This window comes from Chiloscyllium plagiosum, chromosome 45 (genome assembly GCF_004010195.1).
Source record: "Chiloscyllium plagiosum isolate BGI_BamShark_2017 chromosome 45, ASM401019v2, whole genome shotgun sequence".
In the NCBI taxonomy this organism is placed as follows: Eukaryota; Metazoa; Chordata; class Chondrichthyes; order Orectolobiformes; family Hemiscylliidae; genus Chiloscyllium; species Chiloscyllium plagiosum.
Genome location: NC_057754.1, coordinates 992,053 through 1,009,927, shown reverse-complemented (window position 1 = coordinate 1,009,927; position 17,875 = coordinate 992,053). Strand labels below are relative to the sequence as shown.

General features: G+C 45.3%; 1 protein-coding gene, 1 long non-coding RNA gene and 3 other non-coding genes across 6 annotated transcripts in view; 4 read left to right on the top strand and 1 right to left on the bottom strand.

Moving 5' to 3' along the window:
• The first annotated feature begins 1,168 nt into the window (after nucleotides 1-1,168).
• On the top strand, nucleotides 1,169-10,147 carry LOC122543793. The gene is made up of 10 exons (XR_006310134.1): nucleotides 1,169-1,191; nucleotides 2,515-2,556; nucleotides 3,221-3,255; nucleotides 4,878-4,931; nucleotides 6,261-6,284; nucleotides 7,032-7,065; nucleotides 7,677-7,709; nucleotides 8,075-8,110; nucleotides 9,601-9,741; nucleotides 9,987-10,147. It is a non-coding gene; the product is annotated as an uncharacterized LOC122543793 (long non-coding RNA).
• Nucleotides 2,894-2,967, top strand: LOC122544048. The gene has a single exon (XR_006310237.1). It is a non-coding gene; the product is annotated as a small nucleolar RNA SNORD26 (small nucleolar RNA).
• Nucleotides 6,826-6,948, top strand: LOC122544050. Its single transcript, XR_006310239.1, has one exon. It is a non-coding gene; the product is annotated as a small nucleolar RNA SNORD22 (small nucleolar RNA).
• Nucleotides 8,347-8,415, top strand: LOC122544049. The gene has a single exon (XR_006310238.1). It is a non-coding gene; the product is annotated as a small nucleolar RNA SNORD31 (small nucleolar RNA).
• Nucleotides 10,148-11,092: 945 nt separating the features above from the next.
• Nucleotides 11,093-17,875, bottom strand: part of b4gat1 (beta-1,4-glucuronyltransferase 1) — a 9,018-nt gene continuing 2,235 nt past the window's right edge. The window contains exons 2-3 of one of the 2 annotated variants that reach the window (XM_043682573.1): nucleotides 12,317-12,529; nucleotides 11,093-11,493 (exon numbers count right to left, since the gene is read on the bottom strand). In XM_043682573.1, coding sequence (XP_043538508.1) covers nucleotides 12,338-12,529 — 192 coding nt within the window. In that variant the 3' untranslated portion in view covers nucleotides 11,093-11,493; nucleotides 12,317-12,337. Of the gene's footprint in view, nucleotides 12,530-17,875 lie in introns of both variants that reach the window. The other variant, XM_043682571.1, reaches the window with a different exon arrangement.

Genomic DNA, 17,875 nt, shown 5'->3' with positions numbered 1-17,875 from the left:
AGACCACAATCAGCCAGCTATAACCTTATTTTTTTTTTCCTGTTTTGTATATTTTATTAAACAAATTACAAACAAACAGTTTACAAAAAACATTTACAGCTGTACATAAGAGACAGCAATGTTACAAGGGAGAGGAGCAGCAAAGCTAGGCCCCAAACCCTACCATTCAACCATTTTACAGGGAGATGAGGACAAACCTCAAATCCCAGTTCCATGTATGACAAGACAGTGACAATGACATTTGTACATTAGACAATACCGTTACATACAAAAGTGCAAGCTATAACCTTATTGATTACGGAGCTTAATGGGCTGATTGGACTAATTCATCCTGTGTTCATAAACTACAAATTGAAATATTGTGGGGTGTTTGTTATTGAATTAGAATGTGGCACAGACTTTAAGGAGGCCACTTAGTCAACTGAGGCACTGGTTGCATCTTCTCTGATTTAATGATAAAGAGTTTTATGGCATGTAAGGGGGCATTCATAACTGTGCCAGTCCCTAACCCTATCAAACCCTACCAAATTCTAAACAAAAACCGAAAGAAGACCTGCTGAGCTTTTCCAGCAATTTGTTTTTGTTCCATCTATTCAAAGCCCTTCATCAGGAATGTTGACCTCTCTGCTGAGTGGAACAGTTCCCCCCCCAAATTCTGCACTCCTTTTTGACAATCCCTCCAAGCTCCACCACCCCTGGGCAGGGAGAGTGGGCACAGTTCTTATTGCCAAGATGGAATTGAATTGGGATGAGGAGTGGGAGTTGTGGGGTAAGTAAAACTGGGCTGGTTTTAGTGCCTCTTTCCAAATAAAAAAAGTGAGCTAGCAGCAATCCTCACATTCTTTAATGTAAAACTTGTAAGTTGATGTGCAACTCTGTTGAAAGATAAAGTGGAGATGAAGGAACTGGGGCTGCAGCCGTTTGGCGGGAAACAACCATCCCCTTTCGCGCCAAAAAGAATCAGCCAACACGGAAGTGGTTGGACCTATCCTTTTTTTCTTTTCGAAAAAGTCGCATCGATTTATTTCCAGTCAAATAATGGAATAACCTGGATTGGGGTTTTTAAAGAAAGCGTATTTTTATTTAGTAATTGTGGCTGGAGGGTCGCTACTCCCAGCATGCCCCGGGGCGGCCCTACTACAAAAGGGAGCGCGCGGGCGGCAGTCGGCCATTTTGTGGCAGCCTCTGGAGGTGAGTTAGGGAGAGCAGGGAGGGGGGGGACCTGGACAATCCACCGCCATCCGACCTCCCTTAGCCCCATATCCGCATCCATCGCCATCCTCCCGCCTTCGGCTGACCCCCGCGTCTCTTTTTTTTCCCCCGATGGCGCCTGCCTGCCTGCCTTCCCTCTCGATGATGAGCACTACCAGTCACAGACCTGTGATGACCCTCCCTGTGATTAGAGCTTTACTCGGTGTTCTGAGAACGAGGGCTGCTGCTGCTTGCAAACCGGGCTCCCGTCCCACCACGGGCAACGGTTCATTTATAGGGGTTTTCCTTTTTCACTTTCCCTTTCCCATCAGCTTTCCTAAATACCTCTTTCTCTTCCTCCCCCCTCCCCCCTGCAATCTGCTTTCCTAAATATCCCCCCTTCACTTTGCAATCTGCTTTCCTAAATATTCTCTCCCCCTTCCCTTTGCAATCTGCTTTCCTAAATATTCTCTCCCCCTTCCCTTTGCCATGTGCTTTCCTAAATATTCTCTCCCTCCTTCCCTTTGCAATCTGCTTTCCTAAATATTCTCTCCCTCCTCCCTCCTTCCCTTTGCAATCTGCTTTCCTAAATATTCTCTCCCTCCTTCCCTTTGCAATCTGCTTTCCTAAATATTCTCTCCCTCTTCCCTATGCCATGTGCTTTCCTTAATATTCTCTCCCCCTTCCCTCTGCCATGTGCTTTCCTTATGTCCTGAACGTGCACATTCCAGTTCTTTACACAACTTATGTACTGTCTCGGTCTGTACTTAACCCAGGGAGCTTTTTGTACTTACAATTATGGTGTATGTGTTGAATTTTAAATCCCTGTTTTGGGTTTGGGGCAAGCCCCTAGCTCTTGGGGTATGATTTGGAGCTGCTGGTGTTGGAGTGGGGTGGACAAAGTTACAACTTTCACAACACCAGGTTATAGTCATTTGGAAAGCACTAGCTTTCAGAGCACTGCTCCTTCACGTGGTCGACTGCCTGAAGACTAAGTAGTGCTTCCAAATAAACCTGGTGTTGAGATTCTTTTAAAATCCCGTTCTGGGACTAAACTGAGATTGTTTGGGGATTCTGTGCCTGTTGGTGTCTAAAACCAATGAGCTGAACTGGGGCAAGACTATAAGCAGTATTATCAGCATTAAGTCGTTGATTTGGGGGCTCTTGGGAGTTGTGCGTTGATGTGCTGTGTTATGGATTTGTTCACTTCTGTGAATAGCCAACATACTCTTCTCTATACTAAGTGGCCTCCCTCTTTATTCTAAAATTATTGGGAGGGGGGCAGTGTGCTTGTGTTAATAATCAGTCTTTATTGTTTTTCAGGCGAGTTGACCAAGGTGATGCTGAAAGGAATAAACGAGATGGGTGAGTGGAAATTGCTGGCGAAATAGGGCACTGTATTGGCTTCAGAATTCTGGCTGGGCCTGAGATGAGGTGTGAACAAAAATTTGGCCGTTTATTGGATTCTAATTAATACTCATCCTGGGCATTAGATTAGATTCCCTACAGCGTGGAAACAGACCCTTCGGCCCAACACGTCCACACCCACCCTCCAAAGAGTAACCAACCAAGACCTATTTCCCTCTGGCTAATGCACCTAGCACTCTGGGCAATTTAGTATGCCCCCAGCTGCCCAGGAGGGAAGCCTTTCCAACAGTGTGGGATTCAGTGAGCTGGGGGGGGGGGCAGTATGTGACTAGTGCTACAAAGATGATAGATGAACTCTCTCTTTCTGCATATTCCATGTAGAAACTTTGAAGTTTTTAGCTGAGTAGCACTGAGCAGCTGCATAATCTCATTCACAATGAAACATTACCCAGGCAGAGCCATGCTTCCTGTAGAAGTTATGTGATGCTTGATGTAAAACCTCTGTCTGAGCTGTCAGTGTGCTTTGGCAGCTGCTACTGGGTCCCTATTTAATTTGCTAAGGGTCTCTGTTCCATAAAGTTGATGAAAATCCTCCTGGTAGTGACACTAACTTGACTTGGACACCAGCAAAGTTTTTGAAGGATTGCATTTTTTTTTACAGATTCTAACTTGGCTGCAGTCATGGCTAACCTCAAGGTGAGCATTATGTCGGTGTGCAGTTACTGCAATGTTTAACTTCACCTTGTTCTTTCTTTCTACTCTGATCTTAAGATCCTGTACCTAGGTGCTTGTACGTAAGATGATGCCTTGTGTGTGGTGACATTGTACACTACACTCCTATACATGAGTGCATGTAGCATTAAAAATCAAATGTCCTTCAGCACAACTCAGAATTCAGGGCTTGGTTTTAAACTGCTACTGATACAATGGTTAGCACTGCTGCCTCAGTGCCAGAGACCTGGGTTCAATTCCCACCTCCGGCACCTGTCTGTGTGGAGTTTGCACATTCTCCCGGTGTCTGTGTGGGTTTCTTCCGGGTGCTCCAGTTTCCTCCCACAGTCTGAAAATTAGGTTAGGTGAATTGGCCATGCTAAATTGCCTATAGTGTTAGGTGAAGGGGTAAATGTAGGGGAATGGGTCTAGGTGGGTTGCTCTTCAGAGGGTCGGTGTGGAGTTGGTGGGCCAAAGGGCCCGTTTCCCCACACTAAGTAATCTAATCTAATCATGTCTGGTTTAGATACTCTGAATTTGCAGTCTGGATACATCAAAGGCCAAATTAGCTTGAGAATAGGGAGTTGTGCTGATGTAGAATAGGAGGACACAGTATGGATCCTGGGTGCGAGATGTGTTGCTTTTAAGGGCCATTGATAAAATTGAGTAGTGCTGGGGTATTGTCACAAATGCACAGACTTGGCAGATGATTGGTTTGTTTAAGATTTTGGAGATGTTTTTAAAGTTCTGGGTTAAGTGGAAGAAGGATTTATTTCTAGAGAAGTATAACACATCTGGCAGCATCTGTGGAGTGAAGTCAGTTATTGGTTTGAGTCTGGTTCTGAGGAAGGGTCACTGGACCCAAGATGTTAACTGACTTGTCTGCACTGATGCTGCCAGACCTGTTGAGCTTTTCCAGCAACCTGTTTTTGTTTCTGATGTAGAGCATCTGCAGTTCATCTGCTTTTTAATCCAGTTTTTGATCCTCCCTGATAATCTTGGGCTGAGAAGTGAGTTGCTGAAATTTGTGGTGACGTGACCTAATGCTCACGTGACTGGATAAGTAACTGAAACTGCAGACTGATTTATTTGGAGATGAATTCATTATCAAACAGTGTTGGAATTTTAATATTCTGGAATTGAAATCTGGCCTCATGATCACTAACTTTCTTCTGTGGAGGACCGTGTTTTGAACTCACGTGAATCCAGATGTACAGGATAGATTGACTTAAATGGCCCTGTGCAGACACTGTTTTAAGGAGGTAGTAAACACTGTCCTTGCCAGTGATCCCATGGAAGAGTAAAGAGATTTTGCTGGAATTGTTCCTGAAGTGATGCTTTGTGGCCTTACTAATAACTCTGGATGTTCATCTCACTGACGGATAGTGAAGGGTTGACTGACCTGTGAAGATTTTGTACTCACTCACAGTAAGTGAGGATCAGTGATTTGTGGCCTCCACCTGCTGTTTCAGTGATGATCTAAAAACAGACAAGCATATATCTGAATTCAAGTTGATGCCTAACTTGGACTGAGAGCAGCAATAGATTCTCTGCTCTCTCTGTGCTGTTGGCTGTCGAAGTTAACATCAATCTTTTTGTCTCGACAGATTCTGTCCTGCACTGTAACCTTGCAGCAAGTACTGAAGTTCCTCCTTGCTCAGGTAGGAATGTTCAGGAAGAGGGAGGGTTCTGCTTTCCTGGGGCTGCTGTTGTCCAAGATGGTCAAATCTGTGCTTTTACTGATGGGTTTGGGGGTTGCGACTCCCATTCTACCAATTCAGAAGTCGTTGCTCTAGTTGACTGCCCTGGGATGTTAATTGACAAAAGGGGGTGATTGTGTATTTGTTAAATCTAGGAGAAAGTGAGGACTGAAGATGCTGGAGATCAGAGTGGGGCGCTGGAAAAGCGCAGCAGGTCAGGGAACATCTGAGGAGCAGGGGAACCTGCGTTTTGTGCAAAAACCCGTCATCAAGGCCTTTTGCCCTAAATGTTGATTTTTTTTTTTCTTTTTGTGATTTGTGTTTTTTCCCCTGCTTCGCAGATGCTGCCTGGCCTGCTGTGCTTTTCTAGCACAACATTACTCTATTGGCTAAATCTGCCCATCTCCTTCCTACTGCTGGTCAAGTGACCACTTAAAATTTGCTCAACCACTCTGGTGAGTTCCATCAGGGTACACTAGAACCCATCCTGAATGGATAATCCCTGTGGTCAGTGCTGAATTAACTTCAGGAGGACAACATGCCTTCAAAGATAGGACATCAGTGTCTCAATGTCTATGCTCTGAGCTGTGATCTGGCTGTGGGGCAGCTGCTGGGAGCTGGCCTGCTCCAGATGTTTTGGAATGAAGTCTTGTTTGTCTGAACCTGATTCCGAGCCACAGTGCAGTGGTGTTCTGAAGTGTGCAAGAACAGAGGAAGTCCAGGCTGCAGTGGGCTGGATGTACAGGTTACTGACCCTTACTGGCTAGCTTATAGGACAGCTGGACATGACCTGGACTGATGTCAGGATGGATAAATGCAGGAGATGGGGGAAGTGAAGGTTTCTGGGATAAGCAAAACAGTCCTCCAGGCCCCCCAAGCAGGTGGGTGCTGAATTCAGCCTGGTTGTGTTAACAGCTGCGAGGTGCTGAGGTATTAATCTTCCCTCATGTGATACAGAATAGTTACCGACTGATTGGAAGTGATCCAGTGAGGTTGGGTGATCCTCCCAATCAGCTCAAGTGACTGTAGTAAGGAGTTCACCAGCAGGGGGGATGATGGGTTAGCATCACTGCATTCTCTGGGTTTGTCACGTTCACGTAACATGGTTTAATTCTGGAACAGCAGTACCTGTGGTTTGAAATGATGATAAACAGGTGTTGGCCTATGGGCGGACGACATTGTCGATGATGCATTGAAATCACCAAAGCCCTGATCAAACCAGCTAGCCTTTCCCAGGGTTGTTCCCTGATATCAGCCTGCAGCTATTTATCTGATTGTTTTCTGTTTCAGGTCTGACTCTGAAGTGTATATCTGGTGAGTGATTCCCTTTTCTTAGCAGAAACCTGATCTAGTGCTGCCAGCAGTTCTTGTTCCTAATGCACATTGAAGGCCCAGCCTGGAGTCTGGTTTCTTGGGGTGGGGGGTGTTTACATTTCACTGTGCAGAGGGGGTACCAAATCCCTGTAATATGGTTGGAATCGTGTCCAAGCCAACTCTGGTTATCCACAATAGATTGAAACTGTTGAAACTCAAGTCAGACCATGCGAGGAGTTTTCCTCTTGGTCATAGCTGACTCAGATCAGCAATTAGTCCCTTAACTGTTTTTAAAAATATACACATTAAGAACAAAGCCACTGAAGCCTTTTCTATCCTGCACTGCCATTGAGGATGATCATGGATCGTGGCCTCTGTTTCACGTTTCCAACCACCCTTTGACTTAATTCAGGCTTTGTTCATACCTTTTACAAGTGCCTGTTGAATCTTTGTCCTCTAGCCTTTCCAACAGTGTCTCAGCTGAACTTCTCCTCCTGCGACCCCACCACCCAAAAGAATCCCGGAAGTGGGGTTTTTTTTGTCCCTGTGATGATTAGTCTCCAGTCTTACATGCTGTGTAGAGGCAGAACCTGCAAAGGTGAACCCACTGTCTCTCTCAGTGTGAAATGAGGATTGCTTGTTTTCCAAAACAGTCTGATGGGACAATGTAGCTGCGTCAATGGACATGCTGGGTTGGGGAGTGTGCAGGGGAGTGCTTCTTTCCAATGCTGTTGCGTTCTTTTCCAGGTGACTGAAGACAGCTGGTGTCCAGACACATCAGGTGAGTGGTCTTCCTGGTGCAATGAGCAGTGTCCTCTGTTTTGGTTGAGCTGTGATGAGAGTGCTGTGCCTTGGTCTACACCAGTTTCCCAAGAGGTGGGTCCACAGACACCACTCTGGAAGGTGACTGCTGCACCTGAACAGTTCCCTGGTGTTACACTCTGTCCCTAGCTCTGTACACTGTGGTGCAGTGGGTGAGGATCTTTGCCTTCTATTCTTCCCACTCCTTCCACTGCTATTCAGTGAGTTTCTCCCATCATGGCTCCCCCTCCCACCTTCCCCCAAACAAACTAGTCCAGTCCAAGTGATGTTGAACCCACTGACTCCCAGGGGAATCACAGCTTCAGGACTTGGCCATCCTTCAGTGGGCGGGTGGTCTGCTCCTGAACAAAAGGGACAATCAGTGTTTCTTGGCTTGAGGCTGCAGCCTGGAGGCTCTTCTCAAAAGGGGACATTGCTGTTTTCTGTGAACAGTCTGGTGATGATGATTCTTAGCTCACTTTGACCCTGTGTGAAAAGATATTGAACACCCTGAGTGACTCCAGGCTGCGCTTCAGACCAAAGGCAGTACTGGCTTCAGTTCCTAACCATCCTTTTCTCCTTCTCTTTCAGCCTGAGATAAGATGGTGGACTTGTCCTGACCTGGTGAGTGTTTGTGGTTCAAAGGCTCTGTACATGGGATGTAGGCTGATGGTCCTCCATGTGGAAGGGAGGTGGGGAATGCTGTGGGGGCTGGTGTCCAAGGTCATGTGGCTACAAAATGCTGCACATCTCAATGCCTTAACAGTGACTGAAGCCCTTTCAGAACAGATGTGGGTCACTGGAGAAAGGAGTTCCTCCTGAGGAGTGCTCTTTAATGCTGCAGTCTGATGATATTCTTAAAGTGGAGTTTCGTTCACCTGAACAATTTCTGATGTCACAAAAATATCTGATGCAGTGTAAAACAGTAGGGGTTGGATTGTTGTGGGGAAGCACCAGCTGTGTACTGATCTTTCTCTCCTTCGTTATAGATGTGGCTGACTTCAAAATCTTCTTAAAAAACCCAGGTAGGTTTCTCAGTGATCTGTGCCTTTTATATCCTCTGATCTCTGGGCTCTGAAATGATCTGACAGCTGCCTTCTGAGTTTGGTTCCTCACATAAATTATACTGATCAAACTCCAATTAGCTGAGTTCACCCTGTCCCTTATTGTCATTCTGGAGGGGCATGGGTGTAACTCCCAACCTCCTTCCCTGAAATCTTCCTGAACCTAGAGTGTGGTGAAGATGAGTGCTTGCTTTGTTCTGGCAAGTGATGACACTTACTGCCCCAGTCTGACTTACCCAATGACTGATTAGTATGTCTGATTGCCACTTTAAAAAAAGCTTGCCACAGTGAGGAAAACTCACTCATTGAATCAGTATTTTGCATTTCTAATACACTTGGGTATTTGAGTTTGATATGTACACAGAAAGTGAGGACTGCAGATGCTGGAGACCAGAGTTGAAAAGTGTGGTGCTGGAAAAGCGCAGCAGGCCAGGCAGCATCCGAGGAGCAGGAGAATCGACGTTTTGGGCATAAGCCCTTTACCAGCACCACACTTTTTTTTTCAACTTTATGTACACCATCAGCATTGAGGTGAGGTTACGCTAATCAATCAGCTGACCATTTTGTCTTGTGACCTTTTCACTGCTTTCCCCCATGTGATCATGTAGGCTGCTGATGTCTTTCAGGCTAAGATTAACAGAGCTGCTGTTTATCTCCCATGTTTATGAACTGGTTTTATTGTGATTGCAAGCTGTGATCAGATTCTTAACTTGCACTAGCAGTACAAGATGGAGAGGTACTGGGGTGGACCAAGTTTAAAAATCACACCAGGTTATAGTCGCAACAGGTTTATTTGGAAGCACTAGCTTTCAGTGCTGCTCCTTCATCAGGTAGCTAGTGGGGCAGGATCATATGACAGATATAGTAAAAGATCAGCCATTCCACTGATACCATATTGAACAAATCTAGATTGCTGTTAGTCTTTTTTTTTTAGTTTGGGTTGCTGGTTTTGAATAATGTAATCCCTCCTTTCAACATATTCCAAGATAATTTAAGATTGTATTTAATCATTGCAGCTCAGACACTTATTAAAGGAGTGTAGTTAGTCTGCATTCCAATCCAGTACAAACCAAGGAGAGGAGCACAGGAGAAATAGGGACATCTCTGTGAAACACCACAGTGTGCCTACAATAGGGAATAGCAGTCAGGATTCTGTCTCCCTACAGTGTCCACTGGGGTGGGACAGTACTAACATTTAGCAGCAAGGGGAGGTTTTCAAACACTTGCTGTGCACTGTGGCCCTCCGATCCCTGCAGGGACTTGACAACAACTACTTTAGTGAAGTGTTCACTGTTTAATGCTATGAGGAGCCAGAAGCTGAGATGGTTGGACCCACTGGTACCTGTAGCACAGGAAGAGCTGTGTCTGGGGACAGGTGTGTTCCAGTGCTAGGTCATCTTTCATGGTGTGAAACTAAGATTGTGCCCATCCCTCCCTTTTTTTTTTTGCAGGTATCAGGGTGAAGAGCACAGTACCCACTAATTGTGACCATTGGCACAGACCCAGCAGTGCCTTCCAGAACCAGAGCACCATGCTGCGCACACATAACTACAAGTGGGTGCTCTGCAAAGAGATGCTGAGCTCGATTAAAGGTTAGTTGAAGTTTAACAATACACATTGATCATTTAGTAGTCCGTTTGCTACAGAACTGAACAAGATCAATGAGTGGCAATGCTAGATGATTGTCCCAGACTTGCAATGATTTAGGTCTCCACATGAACATTGCTTGTCTTAAGGGTTGAGGGCTACAGCAGTACAGAAGCGTACAGCTCAGTGCAGATTACAGCCATCGGCTGGTTTGATTTAAAGGGCTATAATATTGTGCTTCTTTTCACAGGTGAAGATGCAAGGGATTTGATCATCACTGGACAGATACTTCCATTACATGCTTTGTGTATGGAATATGTTGATATTACCCACTTTGAGCTGCTTCCTGAACCAGAAACTTGTTCAGCTTTGTTTGTGGTCTAATTGAAATAAACTTTTTTTTTTCCCTGATCCACTTGTCTTTGGTGTCTATTGTCATGTTTGTGAAGTTGTCAATGGACCAGCTTCCGTTTGGGTGGGAAAAGAGCTGGAGTGCTGACTCCTGACTTGTGGGGAATTGAATATTCCACAACTGGTGATAATTTAAATAATTTATTCATTCATGATAGAAAATGTACAAACATGATTCCTGGGTGTTTCTGACCCAGTGCTATTGCATCCATGTGATCTAGATATCCTGGTTATTAGAGTGCACACTCAACAGGCAGCTTCACCAACCTCCTGGATATTTAGAGTTCAGATTCTTAGGGATGCCACCAGGTAAAAGGTGTCTCCTCACCTTGAGACCATTGCAAATACTAAATAAAGAGGCAACTGTTTCTAATGAGAACTTGGGGTATGAATCCAGAAGGCTGATGTTTTTAAGGTAACTGAGGACAGTGGAGTTGAAGGTTATATAAGGTCAGCCATGATCACAGGAGTAGCTGAGCAAACACCATTTAATAGCTTACTGTTTTAAGTCAATAACACTGTTTTGTGGAGCTACTTTCTCTTACATTTTCTTTTCTTTCCCCACCCCCACACAACTTTCCAATGATCACTTAAGGTGTAACCAAACTTTGAAAGACACTATCAAACCAAAAAGTCCCAGAAACAAAAGGTTACTGGAAAAGCTCAGCAAGTTTGGCAGAATCTGCTCTTAACTAATGGAAGGAACTCCTTTGTGGCTACTATGCAGAAAATAACGATACGTGAGGAGAGAGGTTGAGGAGTAAATGATTAGATTAGATTCCTTACAGCGTGGAAACAGGCCCTTTGGCCCAACAAGTCCACCCTGACCCACTCCCCTACATTTACCCCTGCACTTAACACTGGGCAATTTAGCATAGCCAATTCACCTAACTTGCACATTTTTGGACTGTGGGAGGAAACTGGAGCACATGGTGAGAATGCAAACTCCACACAGTCACCTGAGGCGGGAATTGAATCCGGGTCTCTGGCGTGAGAGGCAGCAGTGCTAACCACTATGCTGCCCACAGGGATAGGGCCCAAAGGCGCAGAGCAGCTGGACAGACAAAAAGTGGACAATGAGCAGGCTGGAAGAATAGCTGTTAGTGGCTAACTATGGGTTGTGTGATAGCTGACTGATTAATAAAATGAAGGTGTGCCCAAAATTGTTGGATTTTCATCTTGAAACCAGTATTCTATCCTGGTCTTAGGAAAAAGAGAATGCAGATATTGAAGATCAGAGTGGAAAGTGCAGTACTGGAAAAGTACTCGACCATCCACTCCTTTGTACAACTGTTCTCTCTTCCTTTGGGCTTATATCTCCACCTATTAACACCTTACCCCACCCCCAAAAATCTGTATAAAAACACCTTTGATTTAATCCCTGCCCTTCCCTTCACTGTTTGATCATGCAGCATTGCCCTCTGAGAAGGGTATTGCTTGTCAGTGGCCACTTAGGTGTTTACCCAGTGGTGGAATAAAAATAAAGATTTACACACTTTTATTTTCACTGTGTCCAACACCTGCATACACATGACATGGTGCTAGGGAAAAATAAGCATTACCTCTGTCAGGCGGGGGGGAAGAAAAATAGGAGTCTCAAACGTTCTGAAAATAAAAAGAAAATCAACTTTGTTTCCTGGCTACCACCGATGCTAAGGGCCACTGGACTGGTGAAAGGGACAAGAATAATGTAGGATAGGCAAGTTGGACCGCAGGGCCTGTTTCCAAAACGCTGGTCAACTCCATGAGTGGAAATGTTAACTCTGACCTCTCTCCACAGATTTTGCCAGCCCTGCTGAGCTTTCCCACCAATTTCTGTTTCTGATTTGCAGCATCCGCAGTGTTCGGTTTTTAATTGTAAAATGTCTCAAGAGTTTGTTTCTAAAGGACAAAGTTAAAAATCACACAACACCAGCTTGTAGCCCAACAGTGCCTCCAAATAAACCTGTTGGACTATAACCTGGTGTTGTGTGATTTTTTAACTTTGTCCACCCCAGTTCCAACACCGGCACCTCCAAATCATTTCTAAAAGACCAGCACGTGGATGGGCTAAAATAGTCTTTCCGTTTCCTGCAACTGAAGCAGGAAAGCATCAGTCACAATGACCTCTCAAGGTCTCTGGGAACGAGAAGGGAGTCGGTCTCTGGTTTCCCCGGTGAGTCACAGCTTCCTCTGCGGGTGGAATGGATTTCAGCACCACCGGGGCGAGTCGGGGTATTTTAACTTCAGATCCTGTTTGAACTGGCGGAAAAGAATCCTGTTGCGTCTGTTCTCCTCGTCTTTCTGCGGGTGGAACTCACTGGCCAGCTTGAAGCCTTTGTGGATGAGAAAGGCATTGTCCAACACTGCGAAAGTGTAGCCAGCGACGTGGAGCTCACAGGCCTGGCCGAGGGAGTGCAAAAACACCAGTGATAACAGTGATTTAACTCCAGTCAGAATGTCACCGAAGCGCTAGGGAAAAGGCTAAAACCAAAACTCTTACCCAAACCGAAACTGTTTCTGCCCCAGCCCACAGCACAAGACCATAGAATCCCTACAGCGTGGGAGCAGGCTGTTCAGCCCATACCGACCCTCCAAAGTGCATCCCATTGCCCGCCCTATCCTTGCAATTCCCATGGCTAATCCACCTAATCTACACACCTTTGGACTGTGGGGGGAAAGTGGAGCACCCAGAGGAAACCCACGCAGACAATCTCCCAAAGAGTGGAATTGAACCCAGGTCCCTGGCGCTGTGAGGCAGCAGTGCTAACCACCGAGCTTCCTCAGAAGGGTCACCGGACCGGAAACGTTACTCTGATTTCACAGATGCTGTGCTTCTCCAGCAACTTCTGGTTTTGTTGCTGATTTACAGCATCTGCTGCTCTTTGGGCTTTTATCAGGCTGTACAGGACATTGGTAAGGCCACTGTTGGAATACTGCATTCAGTTCTGGTCTCCCGGCTGTAGGAAAGATGTTGAGAAACCTGAACAGGTTCAGAAAATATTTACAAGGATGTTGCTAGGGTTAGCGGGTTTGAGCGACAGGTCAGCTGCTTTGACACGGGGGGTTTCATTAATGTAAAATTCAACGTCACGTGACTGATGAGCTGGGGACAATTTCAAAAGCGCAAACTTTTAAAATGTGCGCTGTCTGTAACACGATTACATCGCCAACGCTTTAAATGCTGTTTCTAAAGCACAACTTTTCTATGATGCGAGATTGCACAAGAACACAACCATCATGTTAAAGAAGAATTGACTGTATAAGGAGAGGCTGAACAGGCTGGGGCAGTTTTCCCTGGAGCATCGGAGGCTGAGTGGTGACCTTATAGAGGTTTATAAAATCATGAGGGGCATGGATAGGATAAATAGACAAAGTCTTTTCTCCCCCAGGATAGGGGAGTCCAAAACTGGAGGGCATAGGTTTAAGGTAAGAGGAGAGAGATTTAAAACTGTCCTAAGGGGCAACTTTATGACTCTGTGACAATAATTTAATTGCAGCGGGTTATGATTCTCAAACTTTGACTGGTGATTCTGTACCAGGTGGGTTACTGCAGGGATTAATGTTTCAGCCCAAAGTTATTCACGATATATATTACTGACCTGAATCAGGGAAACAAATGCACCGTTTCTAAGTTAGCTGACAATACCGAACTGGGCGTGATTGTGTGGAAGATGCAAGGAGGTTTCAGGGTGATTTAGATGAAGTTGAGTTCATGGGGACAAACACATGGCAGATGTGGTACAGCACAAACAAATATGAAGCTCTACACTTTGTTGTCAAAAACAGGAAGTCATGGTATTCTTTAAATAGTGATGTATTGGGAAATGTAGATGAACGAATGCTTGTCCTTATTCACCAGGCGGGAGTGAGTACTGCAGATGCTGGAGATTAGAGGAAGAGAATGGAGGCTCCTGAGCAAAGTAACCTCAGAATATGTTGGTGCTCAAATCTGCTATCTTTCTTTCCATCTTTAATTATACCATGCGACCCTGCTAAAAGTGTTGTAGACTTGTCATTTCTATCCAAGCTGCTGTAGCCAGTCTTCTACTTTGTATATCGTTTCTCAAAAGTTCAAGATACAGCGATCCTTTTATTAATCAGCATCCAGGGGACTGGTATGTCATAGAGATGTACAGTATGGAAACAGACCCTGTGGTCCAGCTCATCCAGGCCACCCAGATATCCTAACCTAATCTAGTCCCATTTGCCAGCATTTGGCCCATAACCCTCCAAACCCTTCCTATTCATATACCCATCTTTTTAATGTTGTAGTTGTACCAGCCTCCACCACTTCCTCTGGCAGCTCATTCCATACATACACCACCCTGAGCGTGGAAAAGTTACCCTTTAGGCCCCACCCCAGGTAAAAGATATTTTACCCTATTCATGCCCCTTATGATTTTATAAACCTCTGTAAGGTCACCCCTCAGCCTCCTATGCTCCAGGGAAAACAGCCCCAGCCTGTTCAGCCTCTCCCTATAGCTCAAATCCTCCAACCCTGGCAACATCCTTGTAAATCTTTTCTGAACCCTTTCAAGTTTCACAACATCTTTGCGATAGGAAGGAGACCAGAATTGCACGCAATATTGCAACTGTTGCCTAACCAATGTCCTGTACAGCCGCAACATGACCACCTAACTCCTGTACTCAATGCACTGACCAATAAATGGAAGCATACCAAATGCCTTTTTCACTATCTCTTATAAGAAATGTGATTACAGAACACTTAGAAATCATTAATTGATTGTGACAAAGTCAGCATGAGTTTATAAAAGGGAAATCTTGCTTATCTAACCAACTGAAGTTTCTTTGAGGATATAACTTGTAGAAGGAGAGCCACTGGTGATGGTATATTTGGATTTCAAGAAGGGTTTTGATGAGAGGTGCATGGGGTTCGAGGGAATATACTGGCATGGATTGAGAATTCATTAATCTTTCAAATTTAAAATTTAATCTTGATCTCGCTCTCCATGCTCTCTGAACCAAAACATTATCTTCCTTGCTCTGTTCTATTACGCTAATGCAGTGGTAGAGAGGGAATGGAATAGAGTATGGAAACAGTCCTTTGACCCAATAAATCCACACCTAACCTCCAAACAGTAACCCTCCCAGACCCATTCCCCTATCCTATATTTATGCTGACTAATGCACCTAACACTATGGACAATTTAGCATGGCCAATTCACCTGGACCTGCACATCTTTGGACTGTGGGAGGAAACCAGAGCACCCAGAGGAAACCCACGCAGACACGGGGAGAACGTGCAAACTCCACACAGACAGTCGCATGAGGCTGGGATCGAAGCCGGGTCCCTGGCGCTGGGAGGCAGCAGTGCTAACCACTGAGCCTCTGTACCATGTGGGTTACTGCAGGGATTAATGTTTCAGCCCAAAGTTATTCACGATATATATTACTGACCTGAATCAGGGAAACAAACGCACCGTTTCTAAGTTAGCTGACAATACCGAACTGGGCGTGATTGTGTGGAAGATGCAAGGAGGTTTCAGGGTGATTTAGATGAAGTTGAGTTCATGGGGACAAACACATGGCAGATGTGGTACAGCACAAACAAATATGAAGCTCTACACTTTGTTGTCAAAAACAGGAAGTCACGGTATTCTTTAAATAGTGATGTATTGGGAAATGTAGATGAATGAACGCTTGTCCTTATTCTCCAGGCAAAAGTGGGTACTGCAGATGCAGGAGATTAGAGTGGTGCTGGAAAAGCACAGCAGGTCAGGCAGCATCCGAGGAGCAGGATTCCTGATGAAGAGCTTTTGCTTGAAACATCGATTCTCCTTCTCCTCGAATGCTGCCTGACCTGCTGTGCTTTTCCAGCACCACACTAATTTTGTCCTTATTCACCAGTCAATGAAAGTAGACCAGCAGGTGCTGCTAGCAGTTAGGAAGGCAAGTGGTATATCTGTCTTTATTGTGAGAGGATTTGAGTTCAGAAGTAGAGTTGTCTTACAGCAGGTTATATAGGGCCTTGGTGAGACCACACCTGGAGTATCCATCTACACTTCCCACTGCCTCAGGAAGGCAGCCAGCATCATCAAAGACCCCTCCCAGCCCGGTCATAATCTCATCCAGGTTGAAACTTTATTGCTGGAACAGCACAGCAGGTCAGGCAGCATCCAGGGAACAGGAGATTCTCATCCACCCTCTTCCATCAGGCAGAAGATATAAAGGTATCAACAGGTTCAGGAACAGCTTCTTCCCCGCTGTTATTCTGAATGGACCTCTCAAATTTCAAATCTAATATTGATCTCACTCTCTGCGCACCATCTTTGCAGCTGTAACTTTGTATCCCTCGCTCTGTTTGATCACCCTGTGATCTTTGTACAGAATGATCTACCTGTACTGCATGCTAAACAAAACCTTTCACTGCACTGTACATGGTTTATGGGCGGCACGGTGGCACAGTGGGTTAGCACTGCTGCCTCACAGCGCCAGAGACCCGCCTCTTGGCGACTGACTGTGTGGAGTTTGCACATTCTCCCCGTGTCTGCGGGGGTTTCCTCCGGGTGCTCCGGTTTCCTCCCACAGTCCAAAGATGTGCAGGTTAGGTGAATTGGCCATACTAAATTGCCCGTAGTGTTAGGTAAGGGGTAAATGTAGGGGTATGGGTGGGTTGCGCTTCAGCGGGGTGGTGTGGACTTGTTGGGCCGAAGGGCCTGTTTCCACACTTGTAAGTAATCTAATCTAATCTAAATGTGACAATAAACCAATCAACGTAGAGTGTTGTGTGCAGGTTTGGTCTTCCATAGCACACACTTGCTATAGAAAGAACATAGCAGAGGGATAGCAGGAGTGTTTTATCAAGAGAGATTGGTTCGGCTTGGCCTGTATTCACTCGAATTTCATAGAAGAGAGGGGATCAGATTGAAATGTACAAAACTCTACCAGGGCTGGTGGGAAGAATGTTTCCCTGATTGGAGAGTCTAGAAGCAGGAGTCACAGTCTCAGAATATGGGGGAGACCATTTAGGACTGAGATGATGCAACACTACTTTACTCAGGAGTGGCCTATCTGTGGAATTCACCAGCACAAAGGCTGTGCAGGACAGGTCGCTGAATAACTTTATCAAGTATCTTTACATTTGTAGAGTTTAAAGGCATCAAAGGCTATGATGAGAAGGCGGGTATATGGGTGTGGAGTTATAGAATCAGCCATGATCAGACGGAATGGCTGAGCAGGCACCAAGGGCTGAATGGCCTCTTCCAGTTGCTAGTTTCTATCTCCATATAACCCACTGTCACATGTCACAGGCACAACATTGACACATTTCAGAGTTTTATTGTGAAGGTGTTGTGCCTAAAGCCACAATACTTAGACATTTTACCACAATGAATGTGCTATTTACAAATTGTTGCTAATCATCGATTCCCTGAGACATGTTGCCCACGAGCTCAGTTATTACCCTAGCTGGTGAAGCTTCCATAGTGGAAGAGATTGCTGAGACATTTGTATTATCGATAGTCACAGGTGAGGTGTCAGAAGACTGGAGGTTGGCTAACGTGGTGCCACTGTTTAAGAAGGGCGGTAAGGACAAGCCAGGGAACTATAGACCGGTGAGCCTGACCTCAGTTGTGGCAAGTTGTTGGAGGGAATCCTGAGGGACAGGATGTACATGTATTTGGAAAGGCAAGGACTGATTCGGGATAGTCAACATGGCTTTGTGTGTGGGAAATCATGTCTCACAAACTTGATTGAATTTTTTGAGGAAGTAACAAAGAGGATTGA